Genomic DNA, 24,281 nt, shown 5'->3' with positions numbered 1-24,281 from the left:
TGACACTAGATTACTGGGAGCAGTGTAAACACGGCTGAAAGGCGTAAACAGAGCTTGGCCTTTTGTACTCCAGGGGAGAGAATCTGTCACCAGGACCAGGGTCCTGACTCAGGTGATGTGTATGGCTCTCACAGGCTGGACAGATTACCTGAGGTACCTCTAAATGGGACTTTGTCTGGGGCTGGATCTCTCACATCCTATAATTGTATGCTAATTTTTTTAATGGCAAGTGGAGGGACTTGTTTGTAGTCCTTGTTCTCCTGTAACTTGAGAGCACCCAGAAAGCTTTTGATAGTTCTTTGATATATCAGGAGGCAAAGGCACTTCAAAGGATTGGTTTGGTGGTTTGAATTTTGGAAAAACAAACAGAGGAACCATCCATATGCCTTTGGAAACATAACTGAACTTGGAGAAGGACAAAGCACCCCTGTTTGGTTACTTCTGCTCTGAGATACAAAAATTGAATGTATTTTGTGCAATGTATTTTTCCAGCCCTACCTTAAGGTGGAACCAGGCTGTCTGTGTGTCTTTGGTCTTTGTGACAGTGAGGGCTCTTGCACTGACCTCTTGCCAGCCCAGGGTTTTTTAAGACCTCCTGGCTGTTGTGACCTTACAGCCCTGTGGGCACAGCATCCATCCAGGAGGATCCTGGGCACTGCAGTAACACGGCTCAGTAACAATAAGGCGGGCAGCACAAGTACTGCTGCAAACACAAGGTTTGGGTGAGCTGTTTCTGTGAGGGCTTTCTTGCCAAAAATTCACAGGGGGAAATAACCTCCTCGTTGGTTAAGCACCGTTTGCTGTGGCACCAGGTGAGAGTGACCCGTCTCCTCTGGCTTCTCTAGGGAAGAAAAGGAGCTCTGGATACGCGCGAAGTACGAGCAGAAGCTCTTCCTTGCCCCGCTGCAGTGCCTGGAGCTTTCTCTGGGCCAGCACCTCCTGAGGGCCACAGCCGAGGAGGACCTGCGGACGGTGATCCTGCTCCTGGCCCACGGCACTCGGGAGGAGGTGAACGAGACCTGCGGAGACGGTGACGGGCGCACGGCCCTGCACCTGGCCTGCCGGAAAGGGAACGTGGTGTTGGTGCAGCTCCTTATCTGGGTAAGTGCCCGTGGGCAGGGTGGGCTTTGTCTGTGTCCCTCAGCAGGACACCCCTCACCTGCTCCTTGGGGCTTCATGAAGAGGTTGTGCTGACACAGGGCATTCCTCACTGCACGCTCTCAAAGGGCAGCACCAGGGTAATAAGGTATGTTTGTGCCTGTCTCCTCCTTGATGGAAAGGGAAGGAGAGCATAGGAAATGAGGAAGGAGAGATTCCCTTAGCTCGGAATACCTCTGGGACGGATTTTGTTCCACATGTGAGACCCCCTTCCCATAGCAACCTTTATATGTCTGGCTCAGTGCTGCTGTGCTCACGTTGTCGGGCTGGTATCCTGCCCGCTCCCTCTCCTCCCTGTCCCCATCCTCCTTTAAATCCAAATCTGTCCCTCCCAAACCTGCTCCTTCCTATTCTGCTGCTCCGCTGGCACCACAGCTTCCCACAGCCCCCGTGTCCTTCCCGCAGTACGGCGTGGACGTGATGGCGCGCGACGCCCACGGGAACACGGCGCTGGCCTACGCCCGCCAGGCCTCCAGCCAGGAGTGCATCGACGTGCTCCTGCAGTACGGCTGCCCCGACGAGCGCTTCGTCCTCATGGCCACCCCCAACCTGTCCAGGAGGAACAACAACCGGAACAACAGCGGCGGCAGGATGCCCACCATCATCTGAGGAGCTCCCTCGTGCATTCGCTGAGTTACATCCGCAGCCTCACATCCCTCCATCCCCATCACGGCTCCGCTCTGTGAGTCTGGTAACTCTCCTTTTCCCTTTTCCCTTCGGTGCACCCCTGTCCCATCCGGATCGCGGAGAGCGCGAGGGGATGAGGAGGAGCCCGGGGGGCTGCCGGGAAGGCCGTTGTTTCAGTGACAGCTCCGCAAGGACGGGGACGAGCGGGCGAGGGCGCGCGGGTTGAGCGGGACACGTCGCGCGTGGCACCGGGACCATGGGAGCGCGGCCGACACGGAGCAGGGACACGGAGCAGGGACACGGAGCGGGGACACGCGGCCTCCCGGCGTGAGGGAAGGGCGGAGGGAGAGGCGAGCGAGAGGAGGAGGAAGGAGAGCCGGTGACTTCCCGTGACTGACAGTTAAGCACATCAGTACATTTCACCTCTGCCGAGCGCCGCGCCTGGATTCCATTCTCTTCTCTGAAGAGCTTGACGGCATAAATCAGAAGCAAGCACAGAGTTTGTCAGGTTTGAAGCTCCTATGATGGTATGTGTCAAATCAGTTGTAGCTAATCTGTCCGGGGAGAATACTGGCTTCATTACACTTGTATAGTTGAGTTCTTCCAGCATTACCGCTGTTTAATAGAACATGATTAGTCATCACGGAGAAAAAAGCATATTAGCTGAGGAGGTAGTTACATGGCACGCTTCGGTGATTGCTTGGATGTGATTGCAATATTCTTAGAAGCATCATATTATCTCAGACATGTTCTTTCAAGCCCTTGGAGCCCTCCTTTCTAAATTCACTGTCATAATTTAGTATCTGTTTAATTTTTCAGTCCAAAGAGAGGAAATGAGTTGCTGAGTGTTATTTGACTGCAGTCTCCTTGGTGTAAAAACAAAATGGAAAAAATAAATAAGAGTAACTCCGAAACACAAAAAGGAATAATGAATAGCGCTATGGAAAAAAACATTTCAAGTACATTTAGTGAAATTAATAAACGCATTAAAGGCTAATATTTTTTTTTTTTCAGCCAGCAGAAATAGGTTCTGTCATTTTGCCAAGGTAAATTGTGTTGAGTTTTTGGTCACTCCTGTGATGCATTGCCTAACTTATACAGATTTTTGTATTGTGTCTCTAGATTCTATGTATGTAAAATCTATTTGAATTTTAAAAAAACATAAATATACATTGGATTTTTTTTTTTTTTGTACAGAAAATGACATCTCTGTTAATTTATAAACTGTAATGGATGTGAACTAAATAATGTGCAACTAGTTAGGATCTGTGGGCTACAGGTCATTGTACATGGATAATATCCCCAGCAGTGACTCTCGTTTCCAAAGCCTGCGAGGAACATATCAGGAGGAGATCAGGGCACACTTGGCATGGAAAAAAAAAAAAAGTGTGTGAGACCTTTTAGAAAGGAAAAAGAGGCTGTTTCTTAGCGCTGTAAATATATTTTAGCCCAGGAGTCAGGAAGCTTTCACAAGCCAAGACAAAAAGCCCTGTTGTGGCCGGGGGAAGATCAGGTTTGATTAAGCTCAGAATTGATAGCCTTCAGCGGGCAGGGCACGGCTGAGCTCCACTCCCAACCTGGCTGCTTTCGGCAAGAAAAATGGCTTGTGAAAGTAGCCTGGACAGTTCATTTGAATCCCAGGTTTTAACACTTGATTGGATTATTTTGGTCTTACCAGGCAGATCCCAGCTTCTGCTGTTTTCCCAGTAGTGGGATTCTGGCGCAGGGAAGCAGCTTGCAGGGGTTTTGGCAGGCAGAAAAGTGATTTTTTTTTTTTTTTGAAGTGGCATACGGCAGTGTGAAGATGGGGGAAGGGTATATCACGGAGAGAGTTGAAAACTCAACTGAATTCTGTGGCAAAGGAGCAATTATGTGAAGGCAGTGAGGTGCACACAGCATAGTAATTTGCAAATCTACCTGCTCGGATGTCTTTCCCAAGCCTTCGGCGGTGCTCTTCCTTGGGGCTCTGGATTTCACTCAGCACACAGCGGCAGGAGCGTGGCAATTGCCAAGTAAACTCCATGTGGACAGAACGCGAAGGGAAAAAACGTGATCTGGTTGTCTTAAGGAAAAAAAAAAACAAAAAAAACCCAGAAAATTATGGATTTGATGTAAATTATTAAATTGCGGCAGAAAAACAAGCCTCAAGGTGGAAGCACAGGAATATTGACCAGCTTCTCCTCTTTGGAGGTGTCCTCCTTTTGTACTTTGTGACTATATAGACCCTTGATGCTTTCTGGGGAGGGAATCTTCCTTTGCCTGGCCTAGGCTGGCTGAGGCAGAGCAAGGACACAGCTGAGTCCCTTCAGACTGGGATAATTTTAAACATTTATTTTTTTTTTAATTAAGGAAAGGTGTCTGTTGTAATTGCTATTTCTCCATCATTCCTGTGCAGCTCCCTGATCTTTGGTACTTACAGGTGGTCCTTCGGCGACGGGACCACCCACCCAATGTGCAGCTGACGGGGGTGCTGTGAAGCCACTGCGTCTTGGTGCTCATGAGCTTTATGTCCCTGCAGGGAAACCTGGCAGGGATTCGGGAATGGCGATCCCAGAGGTGCTAGAGCTGCCTGCTGTTCCCCTGGGAGCATCAAGGGCATTTATTTGTATCCAAAAACCAAGTCCAGCGTTTCAAGCCCACGGAAGGCAGATCTGCCACCGTCGAGTTCTCAGTGCATGTTCCGTTTCAGAGCTGTTTTTTTCCAAACTAAAGTTATTTTCTGTACATAATTTAATGCTCTCTTTGGGCCACCTCCCTCTTACAAAGCTGAGAGTGATGTTTGGGAAACAAGGGCAACCAGGCTGTCATGCAGATTTCGGGTATATCAGTTATATGCTCCTTTCATAAAAATTTTCTGAGGGCGACCCTTGAAAAAACACAGAATGTTTTTAAGAAAGGAAATTCCAGTGTATTCCAGGAAAAATTAGATATCCAGGCTAGCCAACTAATATTTTAATTGAGCGGTAACACAGTTGTTTTTAACCTAAACGTATTTTTCCCTTGGAGGTGTAAAAAAGTGTAACTATGTTGGAGTGGTGTAGGAATATGTGATGGCTTCCCCAGACACATGGGGGTCTGCAGGGAGGATTCCTGGTGGTGGATGCGGCGGCAGCAGGAAATCACAGAATATCCTGAGCTGGAAGGGACCTGCTGGGTGAGATCACCCAGCACTGTCTCTCCAGGTCAGGAGACACCTTTCCTGCCACGACAGCTGGTGACGCTCCACCACGGGAGGACGGACGAGGGTCTGTGCCTTGTGTTGGCACAGCATCCCCCGTTCAAATAGGTTTGGTTGGAAGGCTGGCAGGAGTGTTGTGGCACCTCCTGAACTGGTGGGACACTTGGCAAGGAAGTAGGGCCAGCAAAGGCTCCATCCCCTTCTTGCACAAGGGGGGAGAGGAGGGGAAAGCCCTTCCCACCGGAGCTGAGAGCAAGGATGGAGGAAGCTCTCCTTGGCTGGATCCCAGTGGGGCTTGGCTTTGGGAGCTCCATGTGCTGTACAGGGAGTGTGTTTGCACTTTGCAGAGGATGTTCTCAGAGCTATCCAGGTGCAGAATCAGGCAGTATGTGCAGCACTTGGGGTCCTGCAGGGATTGCCATTCCTCCTGCTTTCGCCCTGTTAACCCAGCCCTTTTCTGCTCGTGCTCTCGCCTTTAGCCCCTCACTGCTTTCCTGGAACCCACTTGCCAGGCTGTTCACACCCTTTGAGCGTGTTATGGACAGATTACACCCAAATTGCCACCCAGTCCGTAAGAAACCCCAGCAGAAACCTGTCAGCTGAAGCTGTTTTCTCGGCAGTGTGGTGTTCATTGCATCCCCCATTTAACCCTCCCCAGCATCACAGATACCTTTAAGTCCCCCTTCCTCTGCACTTTATCCACAACAGCTAAAAAACTAGAAGCGAGTCAGCTGTTCCTGTCACCATCAGCACCTTCCTTCTATTTTTAGCTAATTGCTGTCGAACAGTGGGGATGAGTCGGATGTGTCATATCTGGCATCTGAACCTGGATATTGCTGAGGAGGGTTCACTTCTCCTCACTCTTTATGAAGAAATAAGATCCAGCCAGGGTCCTGCAGAGATTTGGCCAAGGGCTCCCATTACCAGATTTCTAATTTTATTGGTAAAAGGGGGCATTAAAAAAAAAAATATATTTTGGAGAACTTGGTTATGAATTAGGTGCTGCTTGGAAAGCCAGGCGAGCTCCTGGAAGGTGAGAGAGGATTTTCAAGCATTTGGGCATAGTGTATAATAACCTTGTAAACATTAATATTGTTTAATTTGCCATCTTGTCCACGTTTCCCTAAATTATGTGTGTTAGTGCAAAAAGAAAAAAGCTTTAGCGGCACTTGGAGATTTCCCTTGGCCAGAGGAAGCTGAGTCACGTAGGGAGAGGAGTAGAGGTGGAAATGCAGATACGGGCTTAGAAATGATCTCCAGCACTGTAATGTAGTATAATTAGATTATATGGGGTTGGAATAGCTTCATCTTTTATATTTGTATGGAGATCGGGAAAATGAAGTAATTTGTAGTTTCTAGTATAAAGTAGTAATAGTGGAGACAAGCACAGATTTCACAAGGGGGTCCCAAAGGGGCCCTTTCCAAATGTCTCGGGGAGCCGCCTTTGCACCTTAACAGGGATGGTTACTGGGTTTTGTTAGTTGGTCACTGATGAAATGGTCCTTGTCGATGGTGGGACTCAAGGGAAAGGAGGGGAGCATTGGGGACCAAACCTGGGGCAGCTTGGCTGGGCAGGGGACAACTTGTCCATCCTCATCTCACAGTCAAGCATCTTCCTCCCCCCTCCAGAGGCAGCTACAGCGATTCCTGAGTGGGATCTCCAGCTGCTGGTCTTGGATCCTCAGTTACACATCTTCGTTCTTGGTGATTTGTGGGTAAAATTTGTTGCGTAGAAAACCCGGTTTGGGATGTTCTTGTGTTTGCGGCACAGTAGGAGAAAATAAAAACACTGCAGATTAAAGTTCCTTCCGAGGTAGAAAAACACTAAACCACCCTAAATTAAGAGGTTCTGCAGAGAGTTTTGAGTTCTGAAATTCTAAACTACCAAAAAGCAGGTTGGTTTGAATGGTTTCATTAGAAAAGAATCTCTTGTTTGAAAAAATAATAGGGGTCATAGAGCAAAACTTTAAAAGTTGTAGGTGGGTGTATTTGTTGATTTAGGATGCTCTAAGTTTTGCTTTGTTGTTTGGCATGGGGCAGTTTTTGGAGTAAGTATCGGGTGGTCTCATCTCAGGACAGTTTACCTTGAGTCGACTGAATCTGTCTCACACTTTAAGGGGAGGTTCAAAGGGTTTCAGCCAGGATTTTTGGGAGCTGTGAATAGTTTATGTTTTGAGAGGGGAATTGCATGATCTTTGAAAATAAAAGGTTGTTTTGGAGGTTCTTTTAGAGCCGTCTTCAGCCCCAAATCACCAAGCATGTTTCTGGTCATCTTGGCCCCATGTTTCATTTCAGGGTGACAGCAGTATGTGGGTGAATTAACTCCCATCATTTACCACTGTTCCTGGAATGTTTGGGGAGGCGGGGGGGAGTTCTGCTTGTGGATGGATAAAATAAAAATGTTTCAGTGCATTTCAGCAGTTTTAAGCTCTCCATCTCTGTATGTGTGCCCATCTCCCAGATCCCTGGGGCACGTTCCAGCGGTAGCGGTTGGTTCTGCTGGCAGGCAGAGCTTCAGCTTTCCCTTGGCCATCAACTCCTGGATGTGTGTTTAGCTTCCAGTAGTAAGGACTGACTGTTCTGCAGTGCTTCAGAGCTAGTGATTTTTACCTGTGTGTTCTGTACAAAATGTGAAGGGAGGGTGGGTGGGGGATGCTTTCGGGGGTCTCACGGCATGCGTCGCTCGCTGGCAGTGAATGCACCATCTGCTCTTTTGTGTACGCCCCGTTTCCCAGAACCCATCGCTGTGGGTTTGGTGCTCTTTCTGAGAACTGAGGAAGCTGAAAACACTTCCCTGGTCCTCGTGAATTACAAGGTACAGGGTGTAAAACCCCTCAAACAAACCAGGTCGCGTCTGGCCTGTGCTGAAGGAAAACCTCAAGCTCATGCAGGACCCAGGAAGGGGTTTGGTGCTGAACGGGCGTCGTTATTTGGCAACTAGATCCCAAATGCAGGGATTGAGTTGAGTGGGTGAAGTGCAGTCAAGGTGTTCTGAGCCCTAAGGTGAAGGTGGTCTGTCACTAACCACACTTGGTGTGTACGTGTGTGCCTGGATGTGCTCTCCACACTGCTGGTGGTTACTGTGGGAACGTGGGGCACACACATCAGTCACAATCCATGGCTGGAGCCGCCTTTTCAGTCGGATGCTTCCGAACAGGCAGATTTCCCAGTTTGAGTCAGACCAGCCATTATCAAGAGCACAGAGGGCAGGATGGGGGGCACCAACTGGAGAGATGCAGGAATGGGAGGTACAGGCTTAGTGCAGCTCAGGACTCACACAGAGACCTGCCTCAGAGGTTTTCCAAAAATCCAGCTCCTTCAGGCAGCAACACTGAACTTGAACTTGGTCCCTAGGACTGGAGCAGGCCCCCTTGGCTGAGAGGAGAAATCCCAGCTTGCCAGCCCCAGGGGTGGGAAACACCAGGGAAGGAGATTCTGAAGTTGAAAAGGACAGAATGTTGCAGCTCAGAGGCCCTTTTTTATATAAATTTGCTTGAGACTCAGCCTTCTGGCTGACTTTGAGCATGGGACCTGCTGCCCTCCTGTGGGTGAGTCAGCGATGTTTTGGGTCCTGCTGCTTTCTGGGGCCGTTGGGGGTGGCAGTGGGGAGATGTTTCTGATGGGCTGTCTCCAGCCCCAAGGGCAGCTGCTCCCTCCACGTGTTCTTGGCCGTGACTCTCTGGCCTCCAAACTTTGCCATGTGGGAGCCACAAACCACAGCTGAAGCTCACTGAGGCTCTGCCTGTGCTGAGTAGTCCAGGAACAGTAGTCAGGTCAGGGAGAATCCGTGGGGAGAGAGAGGGCAGGTCTGGCAGGACAGGAAGGGGCTGTGGTAGGGACATGGCTGAGTGTGTGGAAATGATGGGAGGGTCATTCATTTTCCCCTCCTTCTATTACTTTGAAATGCTGTTGAAGTCCCCTCCAAGCATTTTTTCTGACTATCCAGAAATTCAGCTGGATTCTCCATTGAATCTGCTGAGCTCCTTTTGCTAATCCATGGGGGAAGTTGGACATCCCCATCCTCTGAAAGCACACGGCCCTTTGCTCTGTGGAAGTACCAAGTTTCCAGGGCCCCAGATGCATTCGGCCCAGCTCTCTTTTACTGTGTCAATGTCAAGAGCACCTTTCACTTGTAGACACATAGGTGGTGCACAGACTGAAGGGTTATTTGGGTTAGGAGTGTCTTCTCAAACACCAGAGACTTGTTTTGTGTAAGTATTGCCTTTGGACTTGGATTGGAATTGCCAGGAGCTTGACAGAGCAGCTCCTGCTGCCTTAAACCTCTCGGCTTCAGTGGGGTTTGAGCGTGTCCCAAATGCCTTGCCCTTGTCTGAGGCAGAACAGCTCTGAGCTGGCAGAGTTAGGCTGTGTCCTGACCTCTCTGAAGGCAGAGTTTGGCCCCTGGTCCCAGCCAGGTCGTGGTTTGAGGTTCAATCTAACGGGCACCTTTGTTTCGGGAAGCGGACGCGTAAACTGTTCTCTTTTCCTTTATTCCTTAATAACCTGTGACCGCCTGCAAAGGCTGGATTTTGCATTCAGCCCCCAAGTCTTTCAGGTTTTTCTGCTTTGTGATGTTTGTCTTTCCCGTTGGGATGGGGAGAAGGGAGCCCAGGTGAGTAGGGACACCCGAGACCTCTGCTTGGGGTAGGGGCAGGAGGTCCCTAGCACGTGGCAGGCTTTAGAGCAAGTTTGGGGTTGTTGTTTTATTTTTGTTTTCTGTTTCTGTAAATAATAATGTATAAATGATGACAAGACAGTGTGGAAATTCTAAAAAAAAAAAAAAAAAAAAAAGAAAAAAAGTCTTTTGTTGTTGTTTTTATATTACCTCATTCAGCAAGTTTGTTTTACAATGACTCAATGATGCTTTATTTATATTGTTTGTACTGTAATTAAACCGATTGACAAACATTTCACTTTGCTTGTTGTTTCCTATGATTTGGGTTTGATTAAGTATGCCAGTTTGTATTATGTTCCCCTTTCCTCTCTCTCTCCAACACATTGAGATTTTTTGTGTCAGCTGTACAGTATTCTGAATAATTAAAAAAAAATAACAGAAAAAAAACAACAAAGAACAAAAAGTTGTAAAGTACTGCAGAGAGAGGCTGCTATATTATATAGGTCTCTTTCTAATAAAGACAAGAAAACTTGTTGGTCGCAGCTTGTTCTTTGCTTGAGTCTTCCTCGTGTTATTGAGCTACACCTGCCCTGGCCCTGCTTCCTCCCCCTGCTAATGATGAGATCCTGTCACTCCTGCCAGTAATAAAGATGAAGGATTATCCCAGACCTGGGATGTCAGAAGAGCCAGTAATGGTGCAAATTGATAAATTAAAAAGCAATAAGTCAACCCCACCGTAATGGTGTATATGTAAGAGTTCTGAAAGTGCTTGTGAAGTGAATGACAGATCTCCCAGCCAAAAATATGTGAGCTTTCATTAAAAACAGTTATTCTCCCCGAGGAAGAGAGAGTAGTAAATGTTGCACCTTGGCTTTAAGAGTCTCTGGAGGTGATCCAAGGAATTAGGCCAGTAACGGTTACATCTGTATCTGCTAAATTGGTTGAAATGATCATTTAAAGTAAGAATAATAAAACATCTTTAAGGTCATGGTATGGTATGGTCTAATCACTTCTTTGAAGGGAAATCATGGCTCTCCATTAGGCTCCTCGGAGCAAGTCCTTTAAAGCCCTGAACAATGGGCAAGTGATGGACGTTTATTTACAGCTTCAGAGGTCTTGTCCCAGGTGCATCCCGAGAGGGAATCGGGAATCTCAGTAGGCTCAAGGAGAAGACAAACTATTGTCCTGATGCAGATGGTTGAAGGTGAGATGGGGAGGGAAGCAAGAGGTGATGTGTTTTCACTGGAGCACACTGGGAGCTCTCCAGAGGGGTCCCTGCCTGGGCCATCGTGCCCCAGGGTGTTGGCAGTAGGATTTGTGATCCCAGTGGCTGGAGAAGGAAATTACATAAGGGTGAGGGAGCTGTGTGGGATCAAGGTGGGTGCATGGAGAATAGCAGGAAAAATTCAGTAAATCTGCATTAATTGGGGGTTAAATAATGTGCCCTGGCATGGAGAAAAGAAATGTAAGATTTAAAGATCTGTAAGGACACCATGGAGTGAGACAACCAATGCTGTGGTTTGGCTCCCTGTACTTGTCTCATCTCACACAAAACAGAGAAATTAGGAATGTTCAGGGATGAGTAGAGGCAAGAAAAGTGTGGAATTTCCCTCAGAAAGAGACCCAAAGTGGGGGAATACGATAAAAGCAGACGAGAAGAGGGGAAGCAGCAGACTGGGGATGTCTCTTTTCCTGGCCTTGCACCCAACACTGTGCATGGGCTGATGGCATCAAAGGGCAGCACGGTCCAAAGCAGCTGAGATGGACAAGATGTGCCACAGGACCTCAGTGCAGCAGGATCTTGCACAAGAGAAGACCTGGCCAAGGCTGGACAGGTGAGTTTGCACCTCCATGCTCTGAGTGGGACTGCCACAGGGTGGGATCTGGGGTTTGGGGGTTTATCTTTAACTCCTGCTTGTGCCTCGGCCTAAATGTGTTCACTCCTCAGGTTATTGCCCATCCCACTCAGTCTCCCACCTGCTGTCAGCTCTGTCCTGTCACATGGGCATTTGGCTGGGGTTTGGAGGAACTTCCCTGTTTCTTTTTCTGCTTCTCAGTTCTCCCAAGTGCTACAGGGAGGCTGTAGCACCACTGCGAGGGATGAAAAACAACGGGACTGCTTGGGGGTGTTGGGTTTTTACTTTTTTTTTTTGGGGGGGGGGGGCCCAGGGGTGTTTTGTCAAGCAGCAGCCACATTCCTTTGTTCCTGAAAGGTTTTCCCACCCCGTCCCAGCCCGTCCAACGCAGGAGGTGGGTGCTTTGTGCTCTCCCCTCTGGGTTTGAAATGTGAACTTCGAACGTGGCAGAACTTGTTTTGGATTCCCCCTGGGTGTAAAGCTGTAGTAGAGCTCTTTTTTTAGGAATCATCTGTCCCTCCCCTCCTTTGCTCTCCCAAAGGGGTATGGGTTTTGATTTTGTGATGGGCATGGCTGGTTGCTCTCTCTCTCTGTAACAACCCTCCTAAGATCTGGCTTCTCCTGGAAGATCCTGGTGCCGAGGGATGGTGGAGCAGATTTAAGGATGTCTTTCATGCCCACATTTCTCACCTTACCCTAAGCCCACCCCCATGTACCCCTGAAACACTCTCAGCTGGTGGCATTCACTGATACCTTGGAAGAAAAGAAAATATCCTACGGCAAAGCAACAGGGGTCAGAAAGAGGTTTTGAAGGAAAACTATTGATTCCCATAATGGGAGTAGGGGGAACATCCAACATCCACTTTTTTTTTTTTTTTTAAATGAGAAAAAGCAGTTTCTAAAACGACCAGACTGTTGGTCTGCCACAAGGCCTCGCTGTTAACTCTGATGGGTGCTGGGAGCACCAGCTCAAGAAACCTTCTCCAGGGCCCAGAAGCACATCACTCGTGCCCAGAGTCACTCCAGGACTCGGTGGCAGGAGCTGGAAGTGGTGTCCAGAGATGCTGCTCAGACACCTGGTGCTACCCTGATGGGGAAAAACCCAGCAGAACGTTGGGCTGGGGAGCAGGATGTCCCCACAAAGCTTTTCTAAGCCCAGCCCCACCTGCTTTGAAGCTCCTCCTTCTGCCCTTTTTCCTGTTCCTGTGACGGATCTCAGGCAGGGGATTGCAGGAAGAAGCAGGCAATGTGGGTTTTTTCCCTGGTGAGGCATCACAATTCCCACCTGAGCAATGCCCAGGACATGACTCTGGGGAATCATTTAGGTTGGAAAAGACCTTTAAGATCATTGAATCCAAACATAAAGAGAGAGCACAGCCTGCAGTAGTTACCAGGAGGGCGCACTGGGGAAACGTGGCTGCTCCTGTAAAACCATTCGATGTGCAGTCGGAAAACCACCAGCCCAGGGCAGGCTGGGAATCCCACCAGGCAGTCATTGGTCTCACCTAATGTCCAGTAAAGCCTTAATTGCCCAATAAATGCAGTCACAGTAACCACAGTTGATGTGCCAGCAATTAGCACTCCATTATTTGCATTCTGCCCCCACCGATCTCTGCTTCTGACTTCCAGGTCTGCTTGGTTTTAAGCTGGAGAGACTCCCTGGGTTTCCAAAGGGAGGAAGAGGAGAGCTCGAGTGGTGGGAGAGAGGTGATGCTGAGCCTCGTGGCAGGAGGGATGTGCCTCGAGGGATGCAGAACCCCCTGCAGGGCTTTCCTGGTCCTCGGGGATCATGTTGGGCTTCCAGGGAATGCACCGAGCCTGGGATGTGCTCAAGCCCTTTGGTGCTGCTGACACCAAGGGCATGCTTGTTGTTCAGCTGAAGAGAATCTCCTGATCACCTTTTGCAGCAGAAAATGGTCATTTTGGTGCTGGAGAAAACAATTCACATCATTTTGGAGGATTAGTGGAAATCAAAGGCCAGGAATTTTGATCTAATGAAGCAAGGGCTGAGATTCCAAGCAGCCTCAAGCTGCCAGAGCAAGGATGAGGCAGAGAGAGAAGCATCCTGCCTGATGCCCACTGGCAGGTGCCAGGGTGAGGAGATGCAGCAGGAGGGAGAGAGGGGGTTCCCAAGTGCCAAAACACCTCATCCTGCAATGCTGCCAGTGCCGGCTGGACACTTGCTTTGAAATCCCACCTCTACTTTGGGCCATGCAGAGAATGTTGCATCTACTTTGCAGGTAAAAATGAAACCACTGAGAGCCCTTGGCTTCTGTGCTGGGATGAAGATGTCCATCAGCGTTTTGGTGAGGTCCCCGAATGCTGCCTGGGCGTGGGAGGGAAAAGCTGCACATTGCCTTGGGAAAGGGGGGGAAGCAGCCTGTCCCAGCCAGAAATTAGAATACAGCCACCCAGCCCTGTGTCTGCCCCTCTGAACAGACTGTCTTTGGAGGTGTCCTACAGGTTTTTGGGAGTCTGGGGACTGGCAAGGGACTGTGCTGCCAGACAGCCTGGTAAGTGGCACAGAACAGGGCTGTGCCCCAAACAGGAGCCCGGGAGAGCGGGGGCTCACCAAAGGCTGCCGGGCGTCACCCCCGATGGATGAGCCTCTCCGGCTGCTGCTGAGGCAACTGGATTTCAGTACCACCTTCCTTCCCACCCCCAGCACACTCTCCTCCTCCTCCTCCTCCTCCTCCTCCCCACCAGAGATGCAGCAGCCACAGCTCCCGCTCTGCAGATCCAACTGGTAATGGCCGGGCTGATTGACTGCAGATTTCCCTGTAACTGAGCTTAATTAGCAAGCTAATCAGGTCTGGAGATGGTTCCAATTTATTTATTGGCTGATGGCTGCCACTAATCGGCCTGGCCAGTTAATACTGGCAGCACTGAGGTTTGTGCCAGGTGAACAAATACATCAGGATTCCATCCTTTCCAGCACTGGGGGCTGGCAGCCAAAGCCGGGATGTGGGCAGGGTGGTATCCACAGCATCCCCTCCCCGTGAGGTGAGCAAAGGGCTGAGCACTGTGCCCAGCTCAGACCAGCTCTGGCTCACCAGGAGGATGATGTTTGCAGGCAAGGATAGAAAGGGAGCGTGTTCTTTGCAGATGACAGAGCTCAAACACCCAAAATAGTCCTTGTGGCGGGGCCGAGGCATCCAAAGGCAGTGTCGTCCGTGGGTCACCTTCAGAAGAGGTGACCCAGGGCAGGCCTCTTGCAACTTGCACTTCTTAGTTCCCTCCAGCTGCACAAAAGAGATTTAAAAGAAGATTTTATTTTGCTTTAAAAAAAAAAAAAAAAAAAAAACACACAAAGGGAATTGTTCTGGATTTTTCTTTTCCCCTGGAATTGTTGGGAAAGTGCTGTTAGTGTTCTCTGGATGCTGGAGCATCCCTGAGCTGATGGGGGATCTTTTGAGTGGAGGCAAGGAGAAAGGAGAGCATCAGTGGTGTGGCAGAGCCTGTCTCTCTCCCACGTGTTGGGGAGCCAGGGAAGGAGGATTTAAAGCATGAGGAAAAACTCCCTTCCTTGGCTGCTGGCCCTCCAGGTGTCCCACCAATTTCTGGCTGTGGGACAGAGACGTGTGTGGGATGGCAACAAGGAAAGGAAGGAAGGGAATGGGATTTCCACGCCTTCATTCCCTGCTGTAGTGAGGAAGCAAAGGGAAGGGAGGCAGGATGGAAAGGAAGACATGGCAAAACAGCTGGAGAAGGCACTTGTGTGGCAGAAACCCACTCTTGACTAAAGCATCCCTTCCCTGAAGGCATCCAGATCCGAGCTGACAACCTGGAGAACAGAGAGACCCTTGTGCCTTGTTAGCTGGCTCTGATCTGTGATGCTTCTCCATATTTTAAGCAAAAAGAGAAGGAAAAAAAGGCCCTGTTCCTAATGTGAGTCTGCCTGGCTGGAGCTGCCAGCACCAACTCCCGTGCTGCCATCCATCCTCCTTTTGATTCAAGGGCCCTTCAGTGCTGGGATTTTCTCCCTGGGAAGACACTTATGGGCAATAATCAAGTCATTTCTGAATCTCCTCTCTCTGATAAGCCAGGAGGCAGGTGGGGGGCAGAGCACTGGATGTTCTGAGGGGCTGCAGACCCTCTCTGGACCTGGTGCCTTGGTGACAAGGGGTGACAATTCCAGCGTGGGACTTCCCCAGTGCCAACAACGAGCGGGGCCACGTGGAGCATCCTGTTCTATCCATGGACACCCCACCCCTGGAAGTTCCAAGGCCAGGTTGGACAGGCCTTGGAGCAACCTGGTCTAGTGGAAAATGTCCCTGCCCACGGCAGGGGGTGGAATGAGCTTTGAGGTTCCTCTCCACCCAAACCATTCTGGGATTCTCAGGAATTGGGGGGGCATCCTGCCCTGGGGCTTTCAGGTGCTGGAGCTCATCCGTGCCAGGCAGGGAGATGGGGAATCATGGGCTGGGTGAAGCCAGAACCCCCCCAAGGCAGGGGATGCTAGTGGCACTGGGTGAGCAGAGGAAGGAGGGTGGGTTTCATGGCTGCAGCTCTGAAATCTCTTCTGGAGAGGGTTATTAGAGGGAGTAATTGGGATCACCTTACTTTACAAATGTTACTTTGCAGAATGAGGCAGGAAGACAGATCGATCTCAACTATTATTCATTAAGGAAAGTCCTTTATAAATCCCAAATTAACAATTTCTCTTAGAGAGAGACTTCCTATTACCCTTCTTTCACGGGAACTTATTGCCGCTTTGGAAATGGGGAAATATGAAAATAATTGGGGAGGGGCAAGAAATAGCAGCCATGGGCTTAGGAGCTGAGCATCTGTTTAAAAAAAAATACAGCTGTGTGTCTAAAAAATGACCATTAGCCCAATTCAGAGGGGCAATGTTTTTGACAGATACTGTTAGACCAGGGCCATAACGACGTTCAGAAAAGCCCAAGTGGCTTCTTAGCAACGAAGGGGCTATTTGTAAATGTTCAGGGCTCCACGGCACAGCCACAGGTGGGGAGGGGCTGCAGAAGGTCTCTGCTCTCACCCCTCCTCTCTGTGCAAAGAGATGAGTGATGGGGATGGGGGCAGAAGCTGCTGTTACTGGTTGGACTGGGGGACTCTTTGCACTGGTCCTTGCCATCGGGGCTGCACAGTGATTTAAGTATTTAGGGGGTGTTGCTGCATACCGAGGGTCTGTCCTGATGTTTCAACCCAAACTCTTTCAGTTTTTTGGGTGAAAAACACCAAGAAAAAGATGGGTCTATATTTTTTTTTTTTAAGTAGTGGGAGAAAACCGAAGAGTTATTGCTGCTTAAAAACTCTTAGGTGCCTTCCAGGTTTGGAGCAGGACATTGAATTTAAGCAGGAGGGTAACCTGGTGATTTCTATAGAGGACTTAGGGGGTGGGCTATGTATTTGATAAGGTGCATTCTCCTAGCTGAATTTAGGGTGATGGGACATGCCCTGGGGATGCTTCAGCGGCGTGTGCAAGAGGATTTAGGGTTAAGAGATGTTGCTGTTGCCCAGAGAAGTCCACTGGTTTGTTTGGGTTGAGGTTGCCAGCAAAAAAAAAAATCAGTCACTTAAGTTGTATAACCATGCCCTGGCTCCTTTTGGTTGTTGTGGGAAAACCAGCCGGGGAGGCAGATGTCTCTCAAAGGGATTTTGGGGCCATACCCACCTTTTCCCACAATCTTTCTGAAACTGGATGCTTTTACAGCAAGAATAGACTTCTTGAACAGCATCACAAGTGGAAGGACAACTGCAAAGATTTCTGTTCAAACTCAGGCAGATGCAGTTTTTGCCACTCCAGGTTATGTTAACTTAAAAAAAAAAAAAAATATCACTGCTCATGCCCCTTTTGGAGAGGCCATTTTTGGGATGTTGGTACCTTTTAGAGCAGATTGGGGGCTCCAGGCACTTGGCATCACACATTCACACTGCAGGCTCCAGCTCCGTCCTGTTGATCACACTCTCCCAGAAAATTATAAATGGGAGTCCCCGGCTTGTCTTTTGCTCCGTTAATTAATAGGATTTGAGCACTAAAACTGCTCCCCCGGAGTCGGCGACCGGCCCTTTGCCACCCACTCAGGCCCCTTGCCACCAATTCGCTCATCCCGGCAGGTCAGCGTAAACACCCCATATTTTACTGCCAGTTTTAGATGATTCCCCTGCCTTGTAATTATTTTCCCGGGGGACGGTGAGGGATTAATTCCAGGCGCCCGTTCCCCCGCACATGGTGCCGTGCCCTCGCTCCGAGGCGACGCGGAGCATCCATGCCCCGGCAGCGGAGAATTCCAGCCGCCGCTTCCAGCTCCGTCCGCCCGAGGAGCTCGTCGCGGAGCCGGCTCTGCGCTCCTGTTCCTGCGCTTCCTCCATCCATCCGAGGGGTGAAGGGCTCGCTGGACACGGCCCCGCGGGCACAGGGGGAGCCCGGGCACCGGCGGGGGGGGCTCAGGGGGCTGCGCTGGGGGGCTCAGCCCCGCCGGGATCGTGGGCAGCCCCGGCTCCGGCACGCTCGGCATCGCGGCCAGGGAACGAGGCTGGTCGTTCCCAGGGATTTTTCCCACGTCGGGTTGTTTGTAGCAGGCGGCACTCGGGGTCCTACGTGCCCCACAGGAGGTTGCCCTTATCCCGAGGGGGTTTGCCTGCAGCTAAAATCTACATAGATTTTGTAGAATTCCGTGTGGGTTCTGTAGAATCGTTTTGGTTTTCGCTAAAATATCCCTTTCTGCATGATTTTATCTACATGACTTAATCTGCTGCCGGAGTTGGGAGTCGGGGCACAGAGGAAACACCGTGTTTTAATTTGGGGCTGAGACGCCGGGAGCTAAAGCAGAGGTTTAAAATCCACGTGGCTCCATAAGGAAAAAATACCCGAACAAACAAAAAAACAACAGCGACAAGATAAAAATAGACTCCATCCATCCTTTCTCCAACAGGCCTGCTCGGAAAGGCGGCCTTTTGCTTCTCCTCTTCCCAGGCTGAGGCCCGGGGAAAGTTTGGGCGAGTAAGTTTGCGGAGCCGGAGGGAGGGCGGCACAGATCGATTGGCGCGTTTAATAGGATCAGGTCAGTGTAATCCTGTTTTAGCCATTGTAATTCAGGCAGCCAAGGAGACCTCAAACTATAGGGGAAGGGGCTTTTAAAACCTCAGCGGTCCTACCACAAAGCCAGAGGCTGGGGCCGGGACAAAAGCGGGAGAGAGGATGAAGTGGCTTGAAATAAATAGATTAAGGCTCTCTATGGGCCGGGCGTAGCGGGAGGGAGAAAAGAGCAAGCGAGGGGCGGGCGAGCGTCCCGCGGCCGCGGGAGGGGACAGAAGGGACCGGCACCCACGGGGGACACGGGCCGGCCGGGCTGAGCATCCCCTCCCGCCGTGGGGCGGCCGGGCCGGGGCGCGGGGGGGTCCCTCGGTCCCCCCTCCCCGATCCCCACCGCGCGGGTTTCCGAAGGCTCGGGATAGGCAATCAATTTTTATGATGCAATTTATAATTCATACAGGTTGTCTTCGTACATATGGTGTTGCTTTTGTGTGTCAGGGTGCCGGGTGCTTTATGACGGTGGCGGCGGGGATTTGCATCGGCGGCCGCTTCCCGGCCCCCTCGCTCTCCTCGGCGGGGATGGAGATGGATGATGGATACGGCCCCATGGAGGCGCGGGGGGGAAGCTGATCCCGTAAGACAGCGACTCCTGAGGGGTGGGTGACTCTTCCAGGGGGCAACCTTCCCCCACTGAGGATGCCCCGTCCTCGGCAGGCATATTCCCGGGGGTATTCCCAGGGGGTGCAGACCCCCTAGCCCCTCTCTCCAGACGCTGGTGTCAGCCCCACTGCAGGGGATGCTCTGCAGGGAGGCTCCCAGGGGATAACCCCACCCGAGGGGGGGGTTCGACGCCCCCCGCCCGGGCACAAAAGGATCCTCGGCGGCGGGGCAGCCGCACCCCCGGGGGCGGGAGGGGCAGGTAAAGGCACAAAGCGCAGCCCGGCCAGTCCCAGCTGAAATAATTAAACCAATTAAGTCAGTACAAACAGAAACAAGGCGGAAGGCAGGGCTGTCCCCTCCGAGGAAGAGGAGCTCCCCCCGCCTGTCCTGCCGTGAGTTTGCCCGGTCTCTGCTGCAGCCCTGGCATGCGGTGAGTTTGCCGGGTCACTGCGGCGAGGGAGTGAGAGGAGGGGGATTTAGAAGCTGTGATGTCTTATTTAAGAGCGAGGCAGCGTCCACCCAGCCCCGCTGGAGAGGGGTCGCCTCCTCCAGTCGCCGCAGCCCAGTGCCGTGAACAGCAGCGGCTTAAAAAAAAAAAAAAAATAAATCTAGATGTATTTAAAAAAGGGGTTTTGGTAAGGCTGGCTGGAGCTGAGGAGCACAGGAGCAGGGCAGCTTTCCTTCCCCTACCACCCTGTGCTGTGCGAAGCGGGCCGGCATCGCTGCCGCGCTCCCCGAGCACCGCAATTATTTGATCTGCAGATGTAAGAGGAATTTATTGTAACAACAAATATAGTGATGTCAAAACCCAACCTTGGATTAAAGCCGGCAGCCAAAGGGGAAGTGTATTAATTTCAAACAGCATCAGAGGCCAGTGCCTATTAGGACGAGCTATTCTTCAGACCCCCCCATCAGAATTAATCATTGGGAGTTAATTTGAAGCTCAGACAAGTTGCTGTTAATTTAGTGCAGGGAGGACGGGATGGAATAAAAAGCTGAGGTGCTGGCCGGGCCTCCTGGGTCTCATTAATCAGCGAGCTGAGACGGCCTGGCTTGATTACAATTTGCAAAAAAATTCATTAGAGCCTGGGCGATTGACAATTTTTCTCTCTGCCTGTGATCTGACTCATTAGGCAGCCAAATGAAAGCCATGATGATGGTGATGATGACAGCTATCAACCCCCTCGCTTGTTTATCTCCTTCTCCTCCGGCCCCCGGCCCGGGGCTCCCCCCTCCAGCCCCGAAGCCGCACTCCTGGGATAAGGGGGGAGCAATGGGGGACCCCAACCCGCGGAGAAAATAACTTTCCAGTGCCTGGGGCAGACGCCGGCTCGGAGGGGGAGAGATGCCCGGGGGGGGTACAGGGGTGAGGAGCAGCTGCTCCTCCCTAAAATACAGCCCACCCCGCCCCGTGGGGGGGTACAGCCGGTGGGGGGGTGCACCCCGTGGTGAGGGGGGGGCACGGCAGCGCTGCCCGGGCCGGCTCCGGGCGCTGTGCTGGCCGAGCAGCGTCCCCTCTGCGCCGAAAGCGAACCGAAATAAATTCAAATAGTGCATTAAGGGAAATTTTAAAAGCGCTCCGAAGAGGAGCAACGCTGGGAAACCTCGGAGGGGGGACACGGGTGGGTTTGTCCCACGCGTGTCCCGGCTCCCCGCTCCCTCCCGTGGAAAAACGAACCCAAAAATTATGATTAATAACAGCTTTTTTTTAGAGCAGCGGGCAGTGGCGGCGGCTGCCGCAGAGGTTGGAATCGCCCGTGATTTTCCGCTGGTCCCCGCGTGTCCGCGGCTGGCCGTGGGGCCGGCTGCGATGCTGCCCGGGACCGGGCCGTTCTGGGGGCGGCTGCTGGGAACGGGGACCCCCAGGCTGCACCCCCGGAGCCGCCGCCAGCCCCCTCCGACCCAAACTAAACAATAACAGTTATTACGATAAATAAATGATGAGGCGCGAAGGCTACAAGTGACAGGGCCCAGCCAAACGTGGGTTTACTCACCGGAGCCCGTCCCGGGAGGGAATGACCCCTCCCCGGGTTAATTTTAATAGACTGCCCCGGAACCCCGTTTTCTTCGGGAAATTTTACCTCCAAATCGCCTCCACCGCCAATGACACGGTGTCACCGGCACGGATGCAGCCGGGATGCGGGAAATGGGGGGGCGGGAAAAAACCACAAACGGGATGAAAAGGATGCGGGAAGGGGGGGACGCGGGACCCTTCGGCCCCGATTCCCCCCCGGCGCTCCGAGAGCGGGCGCGGGGCTGGAGGGGCGGCTGAACCTCCGAACACGGGGCTGGAGACCCGCTGGCTGCCGGGGGAGGCTGGGAGGGTGCTCCTACCCCCCCCTTCCCCCGCACACACCCGAGGCCATCCCCGTTTGGTCACACTAAACGCCTTTTTTTTTTTTTCCCAGCTTTTCCATCCCCCCAAAAAAAAAAAAAGAAAAAAAAAAAAAAAGAAAAAAACTTTTCCGCCCGCCCCCCCCCCCCCCGACAAAAAACGGGGCTTCGGGAAAAAAAAAAAAAAAAAAGAAAAAAAAAGGCGAGAGCAGCATCGCTCCGGCAGCGCAGGAGGGGGAAAAAAATCAGCTCAACGCCAAATCCTGGACAGAACAGCCGGGGGCTGGTGAGCTTTTTTTTTTTTTTGTCTTTTTTTTTTTTTTAAGTCTTTGTTTCTTTGTCGGTTTTTATTCACAAGACTTAGTTTGCTTTTAAATTTCATAACTTATAAGGAAATAAGCTACATTGAAATAAATTAAACACAATAGAGAAGATCGTGCTGCTTTTTTTTTTTTTTTTTTTTTCCTTTTTTATCCCCCCTCCCCCTCTTTCTCTCTCTCTCTCTCTTTCTTTTAAACATGGCTTGGTAGAATAGGCAAACCAAATCGACAGAAAGCCAGGCAAAAAATAGATTTCAAAACTCGTCCCCCAGTGCCTGCCACTCAGCCATCGGCAACAAAACTAAACAATAAAAAAGGCATGAAATGAAACTCTTAGTTTTCTTTCCGTGGTTTTTTTTTTTTTTGTTGTGTTTTGTTTGTTTGTTTTGTTCTCTTGTCTTTTGTATTTTTTACCTTTCGCCCCCGATAAGAAAGACAACCCAAAAGATGGCTAAAGCCGCTGCGGGTTTCGCTGGGGATGCTCTGGCGAGGGGGATCCAGCGCCGACACCACACCACATCCACGGTCCCAACCGCAGCCGAGGCAGCGTGAGCGGGTCCAGAGCGAGGCAGCGGGATAATAAATATCTGTGTGTGTGTCTCTTCCGGCGTTTGATATTCCTGCTCCGAACCAAACCAGTTTCCAAGCCTCCTTCCCTCGCAGACTCTGGCTGGACTCGGTAAGTGGAAAGTTTCGCTTTATAATTCGCTCGTGGCAAGGATTTGCCAAGCGCTCGCCTGGGGTTTTTTTTCTCGTTGGCTGGTTTTTTTTTGTTTATTTAAGGGTTTGATTTTTTATTTTTTTTTTTTTTGCTTCTCTTATTTTTATTTTTGTTCGGGTGGGCTGCTTTTAAACCCCGATTTGGAAACTTTTCCCTTAAAAACTCGTGGCTCTGAGTGTAGGGAGAGATCAGGGTCGGGCTTGCTCCAGTTGCTGATGCTGACTCCTGATCGCAAACCTGCTGACGTGCACCGGGATGGGGACCACGATCTTAGGGTTTCGGGAAGGTTCCCCTGTCTTGGAGTTGGCATTGCCCGCCTTGACCCGTTTCCATTTTGCCCGTCTGTTCTGGAACCAGATTTTCACCTGCACCTCGCTGAGTTTGAGGGCGTGAGCGATCTGGGACCTCTCCGTCAGGGACAGGTACTTTTTGCAGTGAAACTCCTTTTCCAGCTCCAGCAGCTGCTCGCTGGTGAAGGCTGTTCGCCTCCGCCGGTTTTTGCCCGTGGATGTGGTGTTGGTGGAATTGGGGGGGTTCTGGGTGTTTTCCTCCAGCACATTGCCAGAGTCCTCTTCCTTGTGAGCCGCCTGGCCGGTGATGTTGTCGTCCGAGCTATAGTCTAGATCGCTGTCCATGGAGAAACTTTCCTCCTTGCCTTTCGCATCCTCTTCTGCTTTGGGGTCCTCCTTGCCCTGGCCCCGGAGAGCCCCGGCTGGAAGCGAAGCAGAGGCCTTTCGTTAGCACCGGGTACCCTCCGTGCCGCGGCCACCGCGCCCCCCCCCCGCCCTGCAGCTCCATCCCCCGAAAATTGATGGCTTTGGGAATTTTTTTTTTTTTCCCCCCGCGGTTCTTTCGGTCGGGTTTTATTCTACTGGTAGTTTTTCGAGCGGCGGGAGCTCGAACCTCCCTTCTCCTCCTCCCTTCTCCTCGGCCCAGCGGCCCCCCGGGGCCAGCCCTGTCTCCTCCCGGGGGTCCCTCCTGTCCCCCAGCCCCTCCAGCCCGCCCCGCCGGGGTGATGCGCGGAGCGGGCAGCGGGTCCCCGATTCCCCCCCGCCGGCACCGGCGCTCACTCACCGAGGGAAGCCTGGACGGCGTCGGCGGCGGGGAAGGGCAGGAGGGCTCCGTCCTTCCCCAGGAAGGCTTTGCCCTCGTCCCCGCCGCCGTCCGGGGGTATCGCCTCGGCTTTCTCGAAGTTCCCCGGGGGTGCGAACTTCCTGGCGGCCTCCTGGTGCTGCGGGGAGGCGGGGAAGGTGCCGGGCAGCGTGGCCATGAGGGTGGAGGTGAGGGCCATGCCCTGGGCCAGGCTGGAGCAGAAGCCGGTGGGCAGGCTGGGCAGCTGGTGGTGGTGGGGGTGAGCGGGGGGCAGCGCGGGCTGCAGAGCGCCCTGCGGCAGCGCCGGCGGCGGCGGCGGCGGCGGCGGCAGCACCACGGGCCGGTAGGGCATGAACATGGGGTAGCCGGTGTAGACGAAGTGGCCGGGGGCGGGCGGCGGGGGGCTGCCGATGAGCGAGTCGATGCTGAAGGCCGTGCTGCTTCCCAGCGGGCGCTGCATCATCATCAGCGAGGGCTGGAAAGCCGCGCTCATGCCGGAGCGGCGGCGGGAGCGAGCGGGCGAGCGATCACCTTCCTCCTCCTCCTCCTCCTCCTCCTCCTCCTCCTCGGCGTGCGCGTCCCGCTCGGCGCGGGGCCGAGCCGGGGCGGAGCGGGGCCGCGGCCCGACAGCCCGACAGCCGGACAGCCGGACAGCCCGACAGCCGGACAGCCCGGGGCCGCCCGCGCTCCGGGGCCGCTCCGGGGCCGCCCCGCCCGCAG

The 24,281-nt window shown here is 52.0% G+C and overlaps 2 protein-coding genes across 9 annotated transcripts in view; one reads left to right on the top strand and one right to left on the bottom strand.

Annotated features, from left to right (window-relative positions):
• Positions 1-10,110, top strand: part of AGAP1 (ArfGAP with GTPase domain, ankyrin repeat and PH domain 1) — a 289,097-nt gene extending 278,987 nt beyond the window's left edge. For 7 of the 8 annotated variants that reach the window (XM_027668082.1, XM_027668088.1, XM_027668085.1 and 4 more), the window contains 2 exons: positions 846-1,101; positions 1,564-3,912. In XM_027668082.1, the coding sequence (XP_027523883.1) occupies positions 846-1,101; positions 1,564-1,767 (460 nt within the window). In that variant the 3' untranslated portion in view covers positions 1,768-3,912. Of the gene's footprint in view, positions 1-845; positions 1,102-1,563 lie in introns of all 8 variants that reach the window. The other variant, XM_027668081.1, reaches the window with a different exon arrangement.
• An 11,761-nt stretch (positions 10,111-21,871) lies between these two features.
• On the bottom strand, positions 21,872-24,112 carry GBX2 (gastrulation brain homeobox 2). The gene is made up of 2 exons (XM_027668090.1): positions 23,544-24,112; positions 21,872-23,181 (listed from the first exon to the last, which is right to left on the bottom strand). Exons 1-2 carry the CDS (start codon positions 24,052-24,054, stop codon positions 22,658-22,660), a joined length of 1,035 nt encoding a protein of 344 aa, XP_027523891.1. The 5' UTR covers positions 24,055-24,112; the 3' UTR covers positions 21,872-22,657.
• Between the last annotated feature and the right edge of the window lie 169 nt (positions 24,113-24,281).

The sequence above is a fragment of the Corapipo altera genome, unplaced genomic scaffold (assembly GCF_003945725.1).
Source record: "Corapipo altera isolate COAL_440 unplaced genomic scaffold, ASM394572v1 183, whole genome shotgun sequence".
In the NCBI taxonomy this organism is placed as follows: Eukaryota; Metazoa; Chordata; class Aves; order Passeriformes; family Pipridae; genus Corapipo; species Corapipo altera.
This window is presented reverse-complemented; position numbering and strand designations above follow the sequence as displayed.

What these genes read in the sequence shown, in the direction of transcription:
- GBX2 (XM_027668090.1), bottom strand. Translation starts at nt 24,054, where the DNA reads ATGAGCGCGGCTTTCCAGCCCTCGCTGATGATGATGCAGCGCCCGCTG. An exon ending in CGCCGTCCAGGCTTCCCTCG is followed by an intron (nt 23,182 to 23,543) that starts GTGAGTGAGCGC and finishes CTTCGCTTCCAG; the next exon opens with CCGGGGCTCTCCGGGGCCAG.